Below are 21245 nucleotides of genomic sequence, written 5' to 3' on the forward strand. Positions count from 1 at the left end.
TTCCCTAGGTGCTTTCTATACATCTCCTTTTATTAAAGTTACTTTTATACCTATCTAATCTCACTTGCTAACTAAAAATCTCCCTGAATGCATTTTTCTATACTTCTTCATAGCACCTCACATAGAGTCTCAAGAAATGTTTGATACAAGCAGGTAAATACAAGTTGTATGTGTAAAGGGTTCCCTGTACAAAAGTTTAAAAAAATCTTTTTCCTTCCCTGCATGAGAATTAAACCACTAATTAACTTCCTAGGTCTGTTCCCCTAGTCACTCGATAAGACACTATGACAACTGCATATATCACCATATAGCATTGCTTAGGACCAACAAGCAGCTTCTAGATGGGAGGTCTGTAAATACCTGCCAGAATGCTTCAGGCTTTGTTTAGTGTGGTGACTTGGTACAAGGCAGGTCTCTTGTGGGGACACTGGAAACGATGCCTATGGAGCTGTGACAAGAGATACGGGTGTCTATGGAACTGGAAGGTTTTAAGCCAGGGCTGCCCCTGCATCTTCCCAGGGTGGGCCTCGTCTCTGCACACCTGAGCCTCGCTGCTGCGCAGGGCTGCTCGCCTGGGTCACCCCCAGGCCTCCTGCGAATGGGGACCCTGATGCTTCCCTGCTGGTCAGCCTGTCCGTCCTCCGTCTGAGTTGGGTGGGGCCGACAGCAGCCAGTGTTAGTCTTGTGAATCTGAATGTTCACTTGAACCAATGAAGACCTCTCTGCACCCACGGTGGGCAGTGCACCCTTAATCAGATATAATCTGGGGGAAGGGAAGACAACAAGGAACAAAAAACAGGGAAGGAAGGGAAAAGAAGCCAAGGGACAGCTAATGAAATAATGCTTCCTCCTCTCAGCTTAGGCTGACTTAACGGTAAACACGGAGCCCTCCCCCTTCCCTTTCTCTTTAATGCCATAGAAAGATTGCATTTTAAAATGTTCTGTTTTCTAAAGTGAAAACCTGGATTTGTCAGGCTAACGAAACTACCAAAATAAAAAGTTAATGCAAGTCCCAAATGAGAAATAGCGAAAACCAGGGGCGCCCGGGTGGCTCAGTCGGTTAAATGTCCACCTCTTGGTTTCCTCTCAGGTCATGATCTCAGGGTCATGAGATCGAGCCCTGCATCTGGCTCCATGCTCCGTGGGGAGTCTGCTTGAGATTCTCTCTCTCTCCCTCTGCCCCTTCCCCCACTCACGCATGCTCTCTCGCACTCTCTCTAAAATAGGTAAATCTTAAAAAAAAAAAAAAAAAGCAAATATAGTTTCTCTTTCATAACTCTGATCACTTGGTTGTGACCCATACATGCTGTGGCGGGAATGATTCTGAGGTGGGACCAGGGTCAGAAAGAGAGCCATGAGTGGGCGCCTGGGTGGCTCAGTGGGTTAAGCCGCTGCCTTCGGCTCAGGTCATGATCTCAGGGTCCTGGGATCGAGTCCCGCATCGGGCTCTCTGCTCAGTGGGGAGCCTGCTTCCTCCTCTCTCTCTGCCTGCCTCTCTGCCTACTTGTGTTCTCTGTCAAATAAATAAATAAAATCTTTAAAAAAAAAAAAAGAAAGAGAGCCATGAGCATCGATAACATCTACTCCAGTGCAGGACAGTGACAGCATGAGTTCCAAGACCAGTCCTCTTCTAAAACATGTATTATGTGCACTACATTTTCAATAATTGATTATGAAGTATTTGAAGCATACAAGAAGGTCTGCAGGACAATACATGAACCTCCATGTACCCTCCAGCCAGCTTCAGAAATCAAATACTTCCAATAGCATTAGAGCCCAGACTGAGTCTCCTTCCCTAACTCAGATTGCTTCCTCACCTCGAAGTAACCACTGTCTGAAGATGATGTTTATCATCTTTATTCATGTTGCTACTTTTATTATATATGCATGCATCCCCATGTGGTGTATAGTTTTGCATGTTTTGCACTGTATTTAAGGGGTGCTTGTCACATGCCTTTGCCACTGTCTTGTCTTGCCAAACATTATATGTGGGATTCATCCAGGCAGATTCATGTATATTTCATTCATCCCATCTTCAATGATGTCAGGATTAGTGGACCCACGTGGCTAGTGCCATGGACTATAAGCAAAAAGCTAATTCCCTCGGGAGAGATGCACCCTTAAATCAGGCTTCACTGGGGCACCTGAGTGGCTCAGTCGGTTAAGCATCTGCCTTCTGCTCAGGTCATGATCTCAAGGTCTCAGGATCAAGCCCCACATCAGGCTCCCTGCTTGGTAAGAAGTTCGTGTCTCCCTTTGCCCCATATCCCACTCATGCCCTCCCTCGCAAACAAATGAATAAAATCTTTGACAAAATCAGGTTTCACTGGATCTCAGAGATTGAAATCCACAAGTCCAAAACATAACCAATAAACAGCAGAATCAGACCCTCAGAAATTTGAATAATACAGATATAGGATAAACTGAATCTCTAAAATTTTAAATCCATTAAAAAATAAATTAGAAAATATGAGAAAAGAAGATTCACTGAAAAACAAAAAAAGGGAGACCAGGCAGCGAGAATTCTGGGAAGTTGGTACTGGCAATGGTCTGGTTTAGCATGTCTACATGCTACAAACAACATAAGTGTGCTTAAAATACAATACATTTAAATTAATAAAAATAAAGCCAGAAGACTCAAACATCTTACCTCTGAAAAATCATTCCTTTCTGCTTTTCTCACTGCGGATTCTGCCATCCAGTTCTTCAGTACATATCTAGGATTAACAGCTTCAGGGGGAAAATCATGTTTTGGAACAATAAATTACTAAGTCCACACAGGCCATATGAAATTATCACCCAAATTAGATAAGCTTTAAGAACGGTGCTGGAAGGTACAAACGAGAAGAAATGATTGGCATCAGTCCATTTTTATTGTTATAACAATGTACGCTGCTATGGTTTAGAAAACACTTTTTGGAACATTACGAGCAATACTGTGTTTGGTTTTTCTCTTCAGTGTTTCATCATTACTTTGGTTTCTTCACCATGTTCAGTTCCCTAAGCACTTTCTAAAGCACGGAGAAAGTAGTCAAGGCATCTGAATTAGGCCTTTTCGCCTAGGTGGAGGTTGGGGAAGAGAAGGAGCTGCTTTTAACATCTTTAAGCTCAGAATTCAGATCTGACTTAGTAGGACTGCTTAATGTTAATGCTGCCAAAAGCAAACATGAAAGGTTACATGCAGGAAAAACTCTTTATAAATTTGTATTTTTGAGAGTAAACATGCATTTTGTCATTTTAAAGGAATTATAATAATGGCACATTTAGAAAAATTCCAGAAACTATGTCTTTAGTTGAGATGAGCCTTTTTGAAAATATTTTATCCACTGAGTGGAGAGGAGGGATACTTCTCCCCACTAGCACAAAAGAAATTTAGTGGACTCCAGGAATCATCATTTTGTGATTCTCAAGTTTGCTGAGCTACTTGAATGGAGGAAATACACAAATTCTTTCAACTTGATTTTAACGATCTTCTAAGATATGACGTATAATTTAATGATATCATAAGAAGTGCCCTGTGACCCAGTGATTCTGTAGGAGCATAGTCTATGAAAACATATTTAAACATAAAAAGTTATTATTTAGGGGCACCTGGGTGGCTCCGTGGGTTAAAGCTTCTGCCTTCAGCTCAGGTCATGATCCCAGAGTCCTGGGATCGAGCCCCACATTGGGCTCTCTGCTTAGCAGGAAGCCTGCTTTTTCCTCTCTCTCTCTCTCTCCCTGCCTCTCTGCCTACTTGTGATCTCTGTCTGTCGAATAAATAATCTTTTTAAAAAATTAAAATTAAAGTTATTATTTATATTAAGGAAAACTAGAAACAATTTAAATACTTAGTAGGGGAATAGTTAAGTAAAACACTGCATACACTTTCTAAGAAATATTGTGCAGCCGTTAAAAATGTTACATTATAAAAGCAAGAGAAAATGCCTTGTTTACTTTTAGCAAAAGAAAGAAAGACCTAAATTATACCATTGTATGATTACTACATTTTTTTCCTAATGAATACTCACAGAAAAAGAGAGACTAGAAGTAAATGTATCAAAAAGTAAATAATAACTATGGGAAAATGGGATTTTTTTTTTTTTGGTCTATCAATTTGCATTTTTCAAATTTTAAAGAACTCATACAGTACTTATTTAAAATAAAACACATATATACAGAAAATACATACAAACAAAAAGGAAACCAACATGCAAAGGGAATTGTGGAAATGCTTAGCATAGGCAGAGGGAGAGTGGAGTCTTCCAATGAAAAGTTTGACCAAAACTTTCATAGAAACCTAGGAATTTCATAGGGTATTTCATAGACAGGCATTTCATAGAAACCTAGCAATGAAATATTGTTAAAACATATTGGAGATCTCAGCTACAAAACAGAAGTGCTTTGGACCAAGTTATAAATATATAAATATGCATTTGTATATATATGTAAATAAATATACAAACTACTTGGAAATCAGAAAATTGTAGATCTGTTAAGATTCTTTGAGGAGTCGGGGCGCCTGGGTGGCTCAGTGGGTTAAGCCGCTGCCTTCGGCTCAGGTCATGATCTCAGGGTCCTGGGATCGAGTCCCACATCGGGTTCTCTGCTCCGCGGGGAGCCGCTTCCTCCTCTCTCTCTCTCTGCCTGCCTCTCTGCCTACTTGTGATCTCTCTGTGTCAAATGAATAAATAAAATCTTTAAAAAAAAAAAAAAAAAGAAAAAGATTCTTTGAGGAGTTACTGGATTCTGTACATTTTTTTATTTTTTATTTTTTAATGTTTTTTTTAAATATTTTATTTATTTATTTGACAGATATCACAAGTAGGCAGAGAGGCAGAGATAGAGAGGAGGAAGCAGGCTCCCCGCTGAGCAGAGATCCCGACACGGGGCTTGATCCCAGGACCCTGAGATCATGACCTGAGCCGAAGGCAGAGGCTTTAACCCACTGACCCACCCAGGCGCCCCGGATTCTGTACATTTTTACCTACTTGGGAACTTTCTCAACTTTTAATTTTAAGCAGTGGGTTATGAGGATTATGTCCACACACAAGCCCTGCCAGAGTTCCATGTAATGCGGTACTCCCTGATCCACTGGGGTGTCTCAAATTCTCTTTGTAGTTTTAGCTTTGAACAATGTGACTGTACAAAATGGGGGGCATGTAATAGGGGCTGAGTATATTTTTCTGAAGAAGCAAATTTAGTGCTGGAAGAGATTTAAAACTATGATTTACTGACTACATCATAATATAAATAAAGCATGTCATTGCTACCATCCAATTGGAAAAAATTAACATATCAGAAAGTCAACAGACTCAATGATCATAAAACACTAAACTCTTCAAATTATTAAACACAACTAATCTCTCATAGGCTGGCAATGCAACTGGAAAATGGTAGTTCTATTTATCCTTTATCTAACTCAATAAAAATAAATCTTACTCTCACTATTAAATAGTTATTAAAATACTTGAAGAGAAAAATTATTATAAATACAGCATCTTCCATTGTTCCTTCTGTTTCCCTCTTTTTTTTTAATATCCAGGAAGAAGAATTAAGAAGGAAATTTTTCTTTTATTCTATTATCTACAAAAGGTCAGGTCTGAAATATCTACTTGAGGTCACAGTTTAAATTTATACTACCCCCTTAACAGAGAGCACTTTCACCTTGATTCCCAAATGATCTTGCTTAATTTCTATCGAGAGTCCTTAGCACACAAAGGAAATGTCTCGGACTTGCAATCATACAAGCATTCTCTGTGTGTTCTTTTCCCAAAGATAAGTTTATGCACAGCCAATCCCAGTCTGGGCCAATTCATTCTCCGTGAGCATGCCCTTTGCCAGGTGACAGATGGGGAAGTCTGCGAACTAGGCCTGGGGTTGTATTTTCCAATGAGGCGCACACCCAGGATTTCAACATAGTTGGCCTGGAGTGCTAAAACACCTGTCCTAAGGATAAGCAAAGTTCTCCTGAGCATGTGCCACACATTCACAGCTAGGCACAAAGAAAGCAGAATTATGCGGATGCATTTTCAGACTCACAACCAAGTTGGGGTTTTTTGCAGAGGCGGCTGTTTTAGAGCTTTTTAAAATCTCCCCCCAGCAATATAAGCCCAGTCATATAATGCGGGAGCCACAATGGCTATTCTCAGGGCACAGTAATGACAGGAATAAAAAGCATTTATGAAACAAAATTTTACTGTGATCTTGTGCTGGGTGGGCACTATGTGACACAGAAGAGAAGTGATCAATGCCCTTTGGTGGTTTATGATCATAGAGTTATTTGGAGGCTTAAAAATAATAAAGTTTATAGAGTTTTTTTTTTTTAAATCTAAGACTAAAACACTCCTCTTTGATGTTCCCTTTGCTTGTAACTTGGAGCATTTACAAAAATAATCTAAAGGAAATCTTCCCCTGGAATCCCTGGTTGGCTCAGTTTGTAGAGCATGCAACTCTTAACTGTAGGCTCGTGAGTTCAAGCCCCACGTTGGGCGTGTATACTTTAAAAAAATCTTCCCCTAACCTACTATTGATTTTTTAAAATGTTTTGAAACAACATGCAACAGCAATATATTTTTAGTCTTTGGGTTTCTAAAAAACATAGTCATTCCAGTCTATTAAGCAAAGATATTGAATGTACTCTATACTAACGTAATAGCTGATACGTACTGAGTACTTACTGTGTGCCAACTACAATCTCCCTGATTTTGTGCAACAATCCATGATGTAAATGCGTTTTACAGATGAGGAAACAAAAGTGAGGTCAAATGAATAAAAATGTTTTAAAACTGGACTGTCCTGGCACCTCTGTGATTCAGTCATTAAGCCGGGCTCAGGTCATGATCCCAGGATCCTGGGATCGAGCCCCACATCCGGCTCCATGCTCAGTGGGAAGCCTGCTTCTCCCTCTCCCACTCCCCCTGCTTGTGTTCCCTCTCTCTCTGTCTCTCTCTGTCAAATAAATAAATAAAATCTTTAAACACAGACACACACACACAGGACTGTCACAATTGCACAGTTTTAATTTAGTTTAAAAAAAAAATCACTGTATACTAGAAATGAATGAATTTTGTTATGTAAATTATACCTCAATAAAGCCACTAAAAAAGTATATACACACCAGAAAGAGAAAAAGAGGGATGAAGGAATCAAGTAACCCACTTGATAACATCTAGGAAATAGCTGAACCAGAGCTCAGGTACAGCTGGTCCAACCCCAGAAGCCAGGCCATGCTGCCTCTCTAAAAAAAGAAACTCAGGTCAAGAGGTGAGAAATGAAGACTCTGTAAGGGAAATGACAAACAAGACTTCCTACACTGGACACTCTTCTTAGATATTTTATTTCTTCATGCCTGTTCAGTTCAATTCCACATCCCTGGACACACTGCTACATGAATTTGTGCAATTTCTTACATATTTGCATTTTCATATCTATCTATCTATATATATGTATCAAAATATATAGTAATAAGTACCTTTAAAAAAATAACGGAGCTGTCATTATGAACTTTTCTCAGACCATTGCTCTTTGTAGAAATTCACCTTTCTCCCTTCCTGAAGAACACACTGTTTCAGCATTCCTACTTCTCTAGAGTAACTGACAGCTGCAGCCTTGAGTTTATTACATTCCTCATTAACCACCTCATCCATCGTGCCATAAGCAATCAAATCCAGATACTCAAGATGGCCACGACATGTCCATCTTTCGATTTCTTCTTTCTCTTAACTGCTGAGTGTCCGCCTTCTGAGTTGGCTTAAGAATTCCGTGTGACTGCACCTGTGGCTGGCAACGAGGTGGCTGGCAATGACATCCATGCTGAGCCCCAAATAGATCACTCACTTCCCTGGAAAAGCTAAACTTGGTTTTATTTCTATGATAATGCCCTGAGCTCAAGAAGGAATCTCATTCCGTAACGTAACGTGGAATGTGAGCGTCATCCTTATTTCATTCCCACGGTTCAGCCACCCTGACGACACGCACCAGCTCTCTAGACAAGTCCTAAGGAAGGCAACAGGACTCAAGGACCTTGGACCTTCTGTCTGAACTTCTTTGATCTCATTAGAATCCGCACTGCGGAAAGAACTAACTTCCTTTTTGTTCTTCTCCAATCCTAGTGTGAAGTCACATGATAAACTGAAATCGATATATAGAGATGATTCCTTTTTAGGACCATCACTTACTGGATGTATATTATGGCCCATGCACTGTACCAGCAAACTTTACATACATCATCCTTCATCATTATAACAATGCCGCAAAATAGCCCCATTTTACAATAGCTAAGGGCCTTGAAACTCAAGAGTTAAGTATCTTTCAGATCATACAGCTAAAAGGTGGCAAGAGGAGATTCATCTGCCAGACCCCCAAACTCACATTCTTCCCATCATAACCCAAACTACCTTGTCTCTCTACCATCTCTTAGGACAATATTATTTTTAACATCAACATGCAAACTTACCGAAAGTGGAACTGTTACACTCCGTTAAAGGTCATTTAGAAAAGCTCGTAGCTGACACTTCAACTCAACTGAAATATACTCAACTAGAATTATTCTAGTTAAAAACAAGCCAAAAGGGTGCTTGGGTGGCTCAGTTGGTTAGGTGACTGCCTTTGGCTCAGGTCATGATCCTTGAGTCCTCAATTGAGTCCCGCATCCAGCTCTCTGCTCAATGGGGAGTCTGCTTCTCCCTCTGACCCTCCCCTTCTCGTGCTCGCTCTCTCAAATAAATAAACAACATATTAAAAAAAAAAAACCACCAAAACCAAAACCAAAAAACAACCCTCAGTTGTTACTCAAGTAATTACATGCTTTTATGTGATAATCATTAAAGTTGAAAAAAATCAAAAGGTTTACTCACTTGTCATTCTTTTTCTTCTTTCAGAATCTGAGTCATTCATGTTACTAATAAAGAATAAAACAAAGGACAAAATTAACCATTGTCTCCTCATATCATCTTTTTAAAAGGATGGGAATTATTTCACAAGACAAATATTGGGGGAAAAAAACATTTAAAAATCACATTGGGGGTGCCTGGGTGGCTCAGTGGGTTAAGCAACTGCCTTCGGCTTAGGAGGTGATCCCAGAGTCTGGGGATGGAAACCCACACTGGACTCCTTGCTCAGTGGGGAACCTGCTTCTCCCTCTCCTATTCTCCTGCTTGTGTTCCCTCTTTCACTCTCTCTCTGTCAAATAATAAAATCTTTTTTTATTTTTATTTTTTTTAAAGATTTTATTTATTTATTTGAGAGAGAGAGACAGTGAGAGAGAGCATGAGCGAGGAGAAGGTCAGAGGGAGAAGCAGACTCCCCGTGGAGCTGGGAGCCCGATGCGGGACTCGATCCCGGGACTCCGGGATCATGACCTGAGCCGAAGACAGTCGTCCAACCAACTGAGCCACCCAGGCGTCCCAAATCTTTTTTTAAAAAATCTCATTGAATCAGTGTCTGAAAGGAAGATAGAAAATACTGAGTTTGATTAAAAAATATATAAAATACTACCTTGTTTATTTTAGCTAATCCCAAACCTTTTATCTTTACAAATTAAAAAGTTTTGTAAAAAAAAAAAATCTAAATTGTCTGGTACCTTTATTTTAAATAGTTTTCTGAAAATAATTCCATTTTTCCCTTTTCTTGATTAATCATGTTCACCTGTACAAACAGCCGTCAGGGGCAATTAAACTGGGAAGGGCTATTTCTCTCCATCTCTCCCTTCAGAGGCCACGACCTACAATGTCTTTACTCCCAAATTTGTTGCTTCTACTTCACTGTAATTTATGAAGCAAAGTAACTTCCTTTTTTTTTTTTTCAGATTATTTATTTATTTGACAGACAGAGAGCACAAGTAGGCAGAGAGGCAGGCAGAGAGAGAGAGGGAAGCAGGCTCCCTGCTGAGCAGAGAGCCCGATGTGGGGCTTGATCCCAGGACCCTGAGATCATGGCCTGAGCTGAAGGCAGAAGCTTAACCCATTGAGTTAAGCTTAACCCACAAAGTAACTTCTCACAAAGGTATACGATGTGACAACGAATAGGTACTGACTAGAAGCCTGGGGAGCTGTCCTCAGGGCTTCAGGGCATGGGTTCTCCGGGCCACCGGGGAAGCAGTGTTATCAGAGTTGAGGTGAACAGGCCAGTGCTGTCTTCATGGGTGGGGTGTTGCCACGGACACCTCAGCAGGTGCAAAGTACCCAGGAGTAAAAGGGAAATGTTGGGCCTTGGGGCAAATAATACATTATATGTTAAATTAAAAAATTGAAATTTAAAAAAAAAGAGGAAATGTTAGAAAGTTGAAGGAAAACTTGGTGGGTTGCCTCTGCTAAATATGTCACATGCTTTTTCAGAAGGGGTTAGATTACCTTACCTCTTCAGTCTCAAAAGGTACTGGGATACCCAGGTGGGAAAAAGCTGGTGCTCTGAGATCATCTTCAGTGCCCAGAATTGCTAAATGAAAACGTGGTAATAGGCAGCTCATTATATGAATATTAGTGGTTTATTTTAACTTCATGTTCCTTTATGTTCCTTAATAATAACTTGTAATATTCAGATTTTTTAAGACATGCTAGTTTAAATAGAAGTAGTCCTAAAATAGAATATGTTTTTCTTTTCTTTATATAACCTTCCACTCTAAAATTCTAATTCACGGAAATTCACGTAATGGCATGATTTAAGATAAACCAAGTCTTTACAGAGATTACACGTGAGTACTTATGTTATCCAAAAGCCTTCCTTTAAATAACATATAATTTACTTTAAAAAACTTAATTCGCAACTGCATTTTATTTTGTCACCCATGAATTCATTCAGCAAATATTTATAGAATGTCAGTGCTGTGCTGGGAAATGTCAGGTGGGACGTTTATAAAAATTAATAAGACACGATTCCACTCCTAGGGTCTATCCAAGAGAAACGAAAACACATGGTCACACAAAAACTTGTACATGATGCTCAGAGCAGTATTTATTCACAATAGCCAAGAAGTGGAAATGACCCAAATGTCCATCAACTGGTAAATGGATCAGCAAAAGATGGAATAGCCACACACTGGAGTACCACTGAGCGACAAGGAGAAAAAACTGCTGATACAGTCACGAGATGGAGGAACCACAAAACTCAGCTAATGAAGAAGCCAAGTGCAAAAGACCACATTTTGTATGATTCCTTTTATAGGAACTGTCTAGAAAGTGAAAATCTGGAGACACAAAGTCAATTAGCAGGTGCAAAGTACCTGCTTTGGGTACTAGGAGTGGAAACAGAGATTAATGGCAAATGGGCACAAAGGATCTTCTTTATAGGGTGATGGGTGGACAATTCAAGAATCAAATCACGGTGATAAATGCCCAAATCTGTAAATTATTAAAAATCACTGCATTATATACTTAAGGCCAGTGGGATTTTATGGCATGTAAATTCTACCTCAATACAATCTGTTAAAGAAAACTTAATTAAGAGAAAACAAAATGTCACAAATGACTACCTGGGGAACGTTGAGCTCCTCTAACTGGCTTTGAGTAATCTCGCTGAGCTGCCGAAATGTCATAGTAAAATCAGCTTCTGTCTTTTCCATGAGCTAATGAAAATAATTAAATTTCTCAATCTCAAGTCTTCAAGAAGATACTGATTCATAATTCAAATGTCGGGGAAAAAAAGATAAAATGACAAACTTACATGTAAGAGAAATGCAATTAAATCATCATCACCCTTCCTGGCTCCAAGTAGCCCCAGTTTGGCTTTGAACAAGTCTCTAAATCTGAAAGAGAAATGTCAGTTCAATTCAAGTCTCCCTATTTTAAGAATTGTTCTCAAACCAACCAGGATGCTTTAATATCTCTACTCAAAAGGACAAACCTTGTGTAATAAAGAACAGGATACCCCTCAAGAATCTGAGCGGCTCTACGGGGAGAAAAAAGGAAGGACAGTTAAACTTGATCAAAATTAACGCTCTTGAATTATGTTTTATAAGAACGTGAACGTCCCACATATTAAATAAAAATACGGCAATTACATTTATCAATTTCAATTCATATATTTCATAAAAATATGAAGATTAAAGCTTTTTTGGTCTTACAATCTTATTTTTATTGAGGTAAAATTTGCATATAGTGAAATGCATGAATGTTCATTGTACAATTCAATGAGCATTCTGAGAGATTAAAGCTTCTTAACCTTAAACTCATCTTTAAACAGATTTTCTTGTTTTTTTTTCTTTTGAAGATTTTATTTAAATTCGTTGAGAGAAAGAAAACACAAGCAGGGGAAGAGGCAGAGGGTGAGGGAGAAGCAGACTCCCCGCTGAGTCAGCTGGGGTGGGGGGGAAACTTGATGTGGGGATGGATCCCAGGACCCTGAGATCATGACCTGAGCCCAAGGCAGACACTTAACCATCTGAGCCACCCAGGCGCCCAACAAATTTTCTATTTCTTAATATTCTTAAATGGTTTTTATTAAAGATTTATTTATTTGACAGACAGACATCACAAGTAGGCAGAGAGGCAGGCAGAGAAATAAGGAGGGGAAGCAGGTTCCCTGCTGAGCAGAGAGCCTCATGCGGGGGTTTGATCCCAGGACCCTGGGATCATGACCTGAGCCGAAGGCAGAGGCTTTAACCCACTGAGCCATCCAGGTGCCCCGTTACATGTATTTTAAATCATACAAAAGCTCAACTCATTCTGAAGCTGCCCTCTTTACCTTACTGACTTCATCCCACGTAAATTTTCCCCTCGCTCATTCTGAGGCAGCCACAGGAGCCATCTGGCTGTTCCTTAAACACCCCCCACACACCTGCTCGGGGACTTGGCACAGGCTGTTCCCTTGCCCGGAGCACTCTTCCCCCAGGTATCTGTGTAGTTTGCTCCTGTGACTCCTTCAACCCTGTGCCCGAGCAAGGTCCTGACCATCCTTTTAAAACTGCAAACGTGGCTCCCTTTATTCCCTATCTCCTGCTAGTGTTTCTCCATTGTATTCATCTCCTTCTCATAAGCTATGGAACTGATTTATTCTGTGTGACTCTCTCTCCCCCCAGAAGCAAGCACCGCACAGGCCCAACTATCCTGCTGTTTGATTCCCTGCTGTCCCCTTAGCACTTAGAACAGTGTTGGGCACATACTGAGCACCTAAGTATTTGTTAAGAAAATAAATGAACTCTGCAAGGCAAGAGGGAGAGAAAATTCATGGAGACAAGGGTGACTGCTTAATGAATATTGTTTTATATTGCTTCGATTTTGAACTATGATGTATTACCAATATATCTTTAGTTATATTAATTAAGGAAACCATAGGTGGTATATAAAAATTTTATCTTTATCGTAGTAATCTTTTTTTGTTGCCTGGGGTTAATGAAATTACTCTATGTTTTGCCTTGCGCTTAGGATCTTATACTGGAAATCCAATTTTAGATTTGGGGGACAGGTGGGGGAGAGAGTGAAAAATATGCTTTATCTTCTAGCAAATACATTAGGGACACAGAAACACTTTTTTTTAGATTTTATTTATTTATTTGACAGAGAGAGAGCACAAGCACTGGGAGTGGCAGGCAGAGGGAGAAGCAGGATCCCTGCTGGGCAGGGAACCAAATGCAGGGCTCCAACCCAGGACCTCAGGATCATGAACTGAGCCGAAGGCAGACACTTAACTGACTGAGCCACCAGGTGCCCTGAGACACAGAAGTGATTAAAATGTGACCCTGCCCTCAAGGAGTTCAATGCCCAGTGGTTACATCAAGAAATATCTTAACATTCTATATAATTATTAACACACTTAGATTATTATTCATGCTTGTTCATATACATATGCCAGATATTTCTCCTTTTTTAAAGATTTTATTTATTTATTTGACAAAGAGAGAACACAAGTAGGCAGAGCAGCAGGCAGGCAGGGGGGTGCTGAGCAGAGAGCCCGATGCGGGACTCAATCCCAAGACCCTGAAATCAGGACCTGAGCTGAAGTCAGAGGTTTAACCCGCTCAGCCACCCAGGCGCCCCCATATGCTAGATATTTCATTTTGAGTAACTAATTATAAACACTACAATGTTGTCTATTTATTATTTATTCTATTGTTTAAAAAGGCAACCATGTACCCTTTTTTCTTCAGCCTGCATTCAGAAGGAGAGATGACACAATAGTCAGACTCTGAGATTAAAAGTTCAGCTTTATTATTGATAAAAGCTAGTCTGGAAAATATGGCTTAAGTCTATGGATCAATCGGCATGTTAATGTATTATACCTAAATTAGGAAGATTTATTCACTCAACTACTAGAATAACAGTTACATCTATGCCCCCCCCATTTGGGCACACCCCTGTAAAATTTTCATATAAAAAAGCAGAAAATGTATGCTTTCTCTGGTTGGGCAGATCTCCGAGAAGAGAGGTATTAATAGGATGAGCCACACAGGTTTAAGTTCGTCTCCCAAATTCACCAAACTAGTCATTAACCCTTCATCCCCCAGAGAGGAATGAAGTGGAGCCAGAGAAGGACTATGTACTCTCATGAAGCCCTGCCCCTCTCCCAATGGGAACCACCCAAAGGGGGATGAGGGATTTCCTTTAAAAATCTTCAAGGCCAAACCCTAAACCAGAGATGTCAAAGGAAGATGATGGTTCAAATGAATTTTTGGTGCCTGCCCTTCCCTGCTCTAATTTAGCTCCTCTCCTGGGCCTCAGAGCTGGTAGGGCCTGGAGGAGGCAGCAGGCCTGGAGGGGCTGAGCAAGGCTGCAGGCCCTCACTCTTGAGGTACAGCATGGCTGAGCAGAGCAAAGACATCAAGGGCCCTACCTGTATAAGTGTTACTGGAAAAAATTAGTGGGCTCCCTGGCTTCCACGAGGCTGCAGGAGAGCTGCTAAAACATCTCTACCCTGAAGGTAGGAGAATGCTAGCCTTGGCTGCTGAGGAGAGCTGGGGTCAGAGAGACAGCCTACAAGAGGCCAAGTGGAAAGCTAAAAACTTGCCTGGAGGTCCTCTGCCAGCCCGTGAAAGGGGTACCACGGCTTAACCGGAGCGGAGCCCCAACAGAGAGGCAAAGGAAAATGACGCAGTGCCCAAGCGTTCTCCTCTCATAGCCAGAGAGAGCAGAAACAGGAGACCCGCAGAACGGATGGCTCAATGGAACGGCTAGTGGAGACAGACACCACTATGAAAACAATAGTAAGACCTTTCAGGAGAATAAACTGTGCCTCAGTAGACCTTCTGGAACTCCAAGACAGTATTTCAGGCTACAGAATTCAGTGGGTGGATTGACACGGAAGACAGTTACTCCTGAGACTCAAATTGAGGGGCCTAGGAAACCGAGGAGAAGAAATACCACAAAACCTACACAAAAATGCAAAGAAATGGAAAGCATAAAGGAAAAAAAAAAATAAGAGGCTTGGGGACAAATGAAGAGGGATTCATACCAAGAATGAAGTGCCAGAAGCACAAAAAGAAGTGGCCAGAAGAAAGTCAACAGTTAAGCAAAAGCAGAGATTTCCCTCGCTGGGTACGTAGCTGCAGGCGGAGAAGTAGAAGCACTATGGGTGCCAAAATAAGGGGTTTTTCGGAAGGATTTGACCTTCCGTGTCTGTGGGAGCCGGTGAAGAAGGACGTATCGTCCTGTTGTTTCTGTGTCTGGTTTGGGGGCCAACGCTGGCAGCGAGGAGAGGACAGATAATTGGATGTGAGACCCGAGACAGTGAAGACCAACCAGCATCTGCCCAAACCGAAACCCAAGTCTGTCCCTCAAGGGTCCAAGCTCCGCGGCGCAGGCCAGCTGCCATCAGCCCGTGCCCCTCACCACGGGGCGGTGCCCGCCCTGGCCCAGCGCTGGCCCTGGCTCTCTCCCCACACCAACACCGTGGACCAGCAGACGGACAGACGGACAGACAGCAGTGCGCGCGAGCGGCAGTGGGGCCTGGCTGTAGGCCGGCCTTCTGGGCGCAGCCACGCCGCTGCCTCACTCCCGCCTTCCAGATCCTGCAACGGAACCGTAACCACACAGGGAAGGGAAACTTGGACCAGGGCGGCTGGGCTGATACAACGGAAGGCCCCTGCACTCAGATGGCTCTATGATTAAGTCCTGGCTGATGGGAAAGTGGGGAGGAGATGTGAACAAACGCTGACATGTGTCCTTCGATAGAGAGGACTTGCCTCTTCTCCACGCTGCCACTCAGAAGTTGGGTGTTCCAGATGGTGCCCCATCCTGGACCCTGAGGACTTCAGCAGTGAATGGATGGAGAGATGGAAAAGTCAAAGCTATGAGAGCCATTACTCTGAGACTCAGCAGAGTCCCCACCAGCCCTCAGTAACCAACCTGCATGCTTTTCATGGGAGAGAAAAACCATGTCCCTCTTGTTCAAACTACTATTATTTTGGGTTTCTGTTACATACGAGTGAATCTATAATCTAGTGCCCTGGTCTCAGTCATCTGCCAGAGTAAAATAAAAATAGTAACGGTTATGCAAGAATTCAGAAAATACATCACCTCTATACCCCCTAAGGGAAATAATAGAATAATCGAAACAGAGACTTCGAGATGAAACCCTGAATAAAAAGCGGTGGCCAGCAGTGAAATGATTAGAAATGTGGGCATGTGTAGGTAGGGGAAGCGCTAGGGCAAAGACTTATGATGGGAGAGATACACTTCCTATGCTTTGTAGAAAAACCTACAACATTCTGAAATTCAAAATACTAAGCTACCTTATTAGCAAAAGCTGGCTGTTGGGTTCTTAGAGGTAAAAAGTAAAAGAATTCTGAGTCTTACTGAAATGGAGGAGAAAACTTATATAAGTCAATAGAATCTTAGTGAAGGAAAAGTACTTGGAAACTCATTTTCCCTAACAGTAGAGAAAGTGGCAGGAAAAGGAAGGTAAGTACCAGCCGTGGCGGTGGAGAATACAGCAGTTTCCAAATCAAGGTGGGGGAGTGATGAATGAGCTTCTCAAATCATAAATAGATAAGGAAAGCCAGTGGGGTGGCAAGGAACTGATACATAAAATAGAGATAAAGCAGAGTATAAGAGTATAAAGTATACTTTATAAAGTATAAAGTATAAAGCAGAGTATAAGTATACTTATAAGAGTATAAGATAAAATAAGATAAAATAAAATAAATCAGTTGTTACAATAAACGTAAACAGCCTACACACTTCTCTTAAGACCGAAACCATCACACTAAGTTAAAACCTGGCTATATGTGTTGTTTGCTTTTACAAGAAACAAACTGTAAGACAAATGACAAAGGTAGAAAAACAAACTGAGACTCGAGACAAATCCAACAAAAAGAAAGCACGAATTGCAATATTAATATCAGATAAATTCAAGTTTGGAGTTAAAAGGCTAAATCAAGATAAAGGGCATCGTGGTGTTAGGCTAAAAGGCACTTTTTTTTTTTAAGGAAATATAAGTAAAAACCAGTGTGTACCAATAATGTAATAGCAAAATATTAAAATTTAAAACCATCAGAAAAAATTACTTAGTAAAAATACAATTAAAGTGGGAGATTTTAATACATATCTCTAACGCATCAAATTTATCAAATAGATAAAAAAAATAGAGTCATAAAGGCCTTGAATAATACACTCAATACACTCAATTTGATATAGTAAAACCTTTGACTACAGATGCACAAAATTCATTATTTGGGGGCCATAAAGAAACCTTAACACACTTTAAATAGCATATTTTACCAAACACATATAAAAATATATGAATAAAATGAGCCCAATTATTAGATATTAAGAAAAGCAGTGATAAATAACCCTCAGATCAAAGAAGAAATACGCTAAAATTTCACAACACCTAAAAAGCAATAAATAGGAAAACGCTTCATCCTAATAACTGGGAAAAAGTCAAAACTGTACTAGACAAAAATACAGTTTGAAATGGCTTCATTATTAAAGACTAAATATTAAGATGGTTTTTAAAATGTTAGCTTGAAAAAGTGATCATTATACAAATGCAATTTCATACAGGTTTACTTAGCGGATCTTGGATTTACTCACAGCTTCTTTTGCCTAGGATCCAGTAATGGATTTAAAGCGTGCAGCAACTTATTTAAATTAAACATCCCAACATTGGCCTGATTTCCTATTTTATATCTTCGTTCATCATCAGATGTGTTTGGGACAAAATCTGTTTAAAATAAAAAATATTAGCCTTTATAAAAATTTCATTTATTTAGAGGCACCTGGGTGGCTCAGTTGGTTAAGCGACTGCCTTCAGCTCAGGTCATGATCCTGGAGTCCCAGGATTGAGTCTGGGATCAGGCTCCCAGCTCCACGGGGAGTCTGCTTCTCCCTCTGACCTTCTCCCTTCTCATACGATCTCACTCTCTCGCTCTCAAATAAATAAATAAAATCTCAAAAAAATAAATAAAAATAAAATTAAAAACAAAAAACAAAAAAAAGATTTTATTTATTTATTTAGAGAGAGACAGTGAAAGAACACAAGCAGGGGGAGTGGGAGAAGGAGAAGCAGGCCTCCTGCTGAGCAGGGAGCCTGACTCGGGGCTCGATCCCAGGACCCTGGCGGATGCTTAACAACTGAGCCATCCAGGCGCCCATTACTAGTCTTTTATAGTGGAGATAATTGTAATAAATGTCCTCTCCCTTTCTAAGTTTATATTTAAGCTTAATAAATTTATATTCATTAGATATGTTTACATTTATTAAATCTTTCTGAGGTTAAACATTTAACTAAAAATTAACATAAACACTTACTACCCATACATATGAAATTCTTTTAAAATATGAATATTTGCCTAATAGAGGAATATATTTCTACTATGTAAGAATTTTCGGGTGATCAGGGGCGCCTGGGTGGCTCAGTCTCTTACGCATCTGCCTTCAGCTCAGGTCAAGACCCCAGGGTCCTGGGATCGAGTCCTGACTCCAGCTCCCTGGTCAGTGAGGAATCTGCTTCTCTCTTTCCTACTCCTTCTGTTCCTTCCCTTGCTCATGCTTGCTCTCTCTTGCACTCAAGTGAAATCTTAAAATATATATATATATTTTTTTTTTTTCAGGTGATCATAAATGTCCTTCAAACCCCACCTCAAGTATCACACCGTCCACAAAGCCTGCTTGGCTCGCTCCTTGCAAGGACTGCGTTACTATGGCCTCCATTTTATAGGTTGGTAACGTGAGAAGTTCAGTAACTTGTCCAGGGAAGGGCACCGGGCCACCGTGGCTCAGACGCCAGAAGTCAAACCTGCATCTGTCTCACACAGGTTCCCTACTGCCTCCCTGTCATCTTCTCTAATATGTAATTCCTTAAGGGCAGAGACCGCAAAGGGCTCATTTTTTGTTTCCTATAGCACCCGGGACATTCAGTACTACATAAAGTGACCATTTCATGAATGAACCCAAATCTTTCTACTACCTCAACTCTGTATTAGCTATAACAACTTATCTAAAATAAACCTGTAATCATTTTTTGGTGAAATAAGATATATGTGTATATACACATACATATTTACATATAAATCACACATACCTGGGTTATAGGCTTCCATAAAACCAAATGGGCCGTAGTCGATTGTAATGGATAACAAACTGAAGTTATCAGTATTACAAACACCTGAAACCACAACAAAAAGATTCCAAAAACACGGTAATAAAATAATAAAGCATTTTTAAATGTATGAAATTATCAAGAATAGGAAAATGGAAATGCATTTGTTTTGGAAGTGAAATAAAATTGGGTTATCAATTGAAAGTTTAACTGGTGATATCAAATACCTAATATATATTAAAACTACATCTTTTAACTAAATTTACCCTTTTGTTTTATACCTCACCCCATAAAGATTTCAAATACTACAGAACAAAAGCCCCCCAAGAAATACAACTTCTTACTTATCCTCAATTTCTTGCATTTGTTTAAAAATATATATGTTACTCAGAATGGAAGTGAAACTAGTAAAGGAATAAGATGAATTTATTTCCAAAGGATGGGAAAAGGGTAAAATATGGATATGCACTCCCATTACAGTCCTCAGCTGCAGACCCTAGCAGAAGGAGGAGGGAGTGTGCCCTCCCAAGCAAGGGGGCTAGGCCTGGTGGCCAGAGTGTGGCGTAGGAGGAAGCCGGGGAATGGATACGCCAGCCTAATACAGGATATTTGGCAACTGTGTCCACTATCGGGTTTCAGTGTTTTTCAGAGCAAGATGGCCCTGTTTATCAAAATGTTAAATGTACAGACTCTCTAACCCAGCCATCCCATGTTAGGGGTCTGTCCTCAAAAGTTGCCTTCAGGAATATGAAGATACAGTTGCAAGGTAGTCACTGTGCCATGGTTCCTAACAGCAAAAACTCTGAAACACCTACCCTGCTCTCCCTACCCCAACCCACTCCAAGAGAGATACACAGAGTATGTGTGTGATCAGCTAAGTGGATTTCAAGAATTTTTTCACTGTGGGATTCCCTTTAGGTATTCATCTAGAGACATTAGAACTACATGATTTGTTTTTCAGTTATTCTTAGTTCAAGCAGATATTCCTTCCTATGCAACACACGCTAAATGGTTTCAAACACACAAGCCAGCCCTGTTTTTTACAGGAGGTATATGAGTATCATCCTAAAAGAGCCCAGAGATACTGATATAAAATGGTTAATAATGATTACCCTGGAGAATGGAATTTACACTCACTTCTGAATACTTTCAATTCCTTTTTTTAAAGATTTTTTAAATTTCTTTGAGAGAGAGAGTGAGTCAGAGGGAGAGAGAGAGAGCATGATCAGGGAAAGGGGCAAAGGTAGAAGCAGGCTCCCCACCGAGCAGGGAGCCAGACAAGGACTTGATCCCAGGACCCTGTGATCATAACCTGAGCCTAAGGCAGCCACTTAACCGACTGAGCCACCCAGGCGCCCTATACTTAGCATTCTTTACCATAAGCATGCAGTGCTTTTATAATTGAGATTTTAAAAACAGTTTTAAAGCGACCAAAATATATCGTGTATCCACGTGGTTGAAAACGTTTAAGGCTGGGGCACCTGGGTGGTTCAGTTGGTTAAGCGTCCAACTCTTGCTTTTGAGTCAGGTCTCGATCTTTGGGACTGTGAAATCAAGTCCAGCTTCCAGGGTCAGGCTCTGCACTCAGCGTGGAGTCTGCTTGTCCCGCTCCCTCCCCCTCTGCCCCTCCCCTTCTGCCTGTTTGTGCGCTCTCTCTCTAAAATAAATAAATAAGAGGCGCCTGGGTGGCTCAGTGGGTCAAGCCTCTGCCTTCGGCTCAGGTCATGATTCCAGGGTACTGGGATCGAGCCCCACATTGGGCTCTCTGCTTAGTGGGGAGCCTGCTTCCTCCT

The 21245-nt window shown here is 40.7% G+C and overlaps 2 protein-coding genes across 3 annotated transcripts in view; one reads left to right on the plus strand and one right to left on the minus strand.

The window, feature by feature from the left end:
• The window catches only part of APBB1IP (amyloid beta precursor protein binding family B member 1 interacting protein), a 143972-nt gene extending 124873 nt beyond the window's left edge, over positions 1 to 19099 (plus strand). The window contains exon 14 of the mRNA XM_032349667.1: positions 18965 to 19099. Coding sequence (XP_032205558.1) covers positions 18965 to 19084 — 120 coding nt within the window. The 3' untranslated portion in view covers positions 19085 to 19099. The remainder of the gene's footprint in view (positions 1 to 18964) is intronic.
• The window catches only part of LOC116594356 (protein adenylyltransferase SelO-like), a 37204-nt gene that overhangs the window by 1771 nt on the left and 14188 nt on the right, over positions 1 to 21245 (minus strand). For both annotated transcript variants that reach the window (XM_032349668.1, XM_032349669.1), the window contains exons 11-18: positions 19435 to 19518; positions 17946 to 18075; positions 11821 to 11865; positions 11641 to 11722; positions 11450 to 11542; positions 10337 to 10416; positions 8838 to 8881; positions 2651 to 2730 (exon numbers count right to left, since the gene is read on the minus strand). In XM_032349668.1, coding sequence (XP_032205559.1) covers positions 2651 to 2730; positions 8838 to 8881; positions 10337 to 10416; positions 11450 to 11542; positions 11641 to 11722; positions 11821 to 11865; positions 17946 to 18075; positions 19435 to 19518 — 638 coding nt within the window. The remainder of the gene's footprint in view (positions 1 to 2650; positions 2731 to 8837; positions 8882 to 10336; positions 10417 to 11449; positions 11543 to 11640; positions 11723 to 11820; positions 11866 to 17945; positions 18076 to 19434; positions 19519 to 21245) is intronic.

The sequence above is a fragment of the Mustela erminea genome, chromosome 6 (genome assembly GCF_009829155.1).
Source record: "Mustela erminea isolate mMusErm1 chromosome 6, mMusErm1.Pri, whole genome shotgun sequence".
Taxonomy (NCBI): Eukaryota; Metazoa; Chordata; class Mammalia; order Carnivora; family Mustelidae; genus Mustela; species Mustela erminea.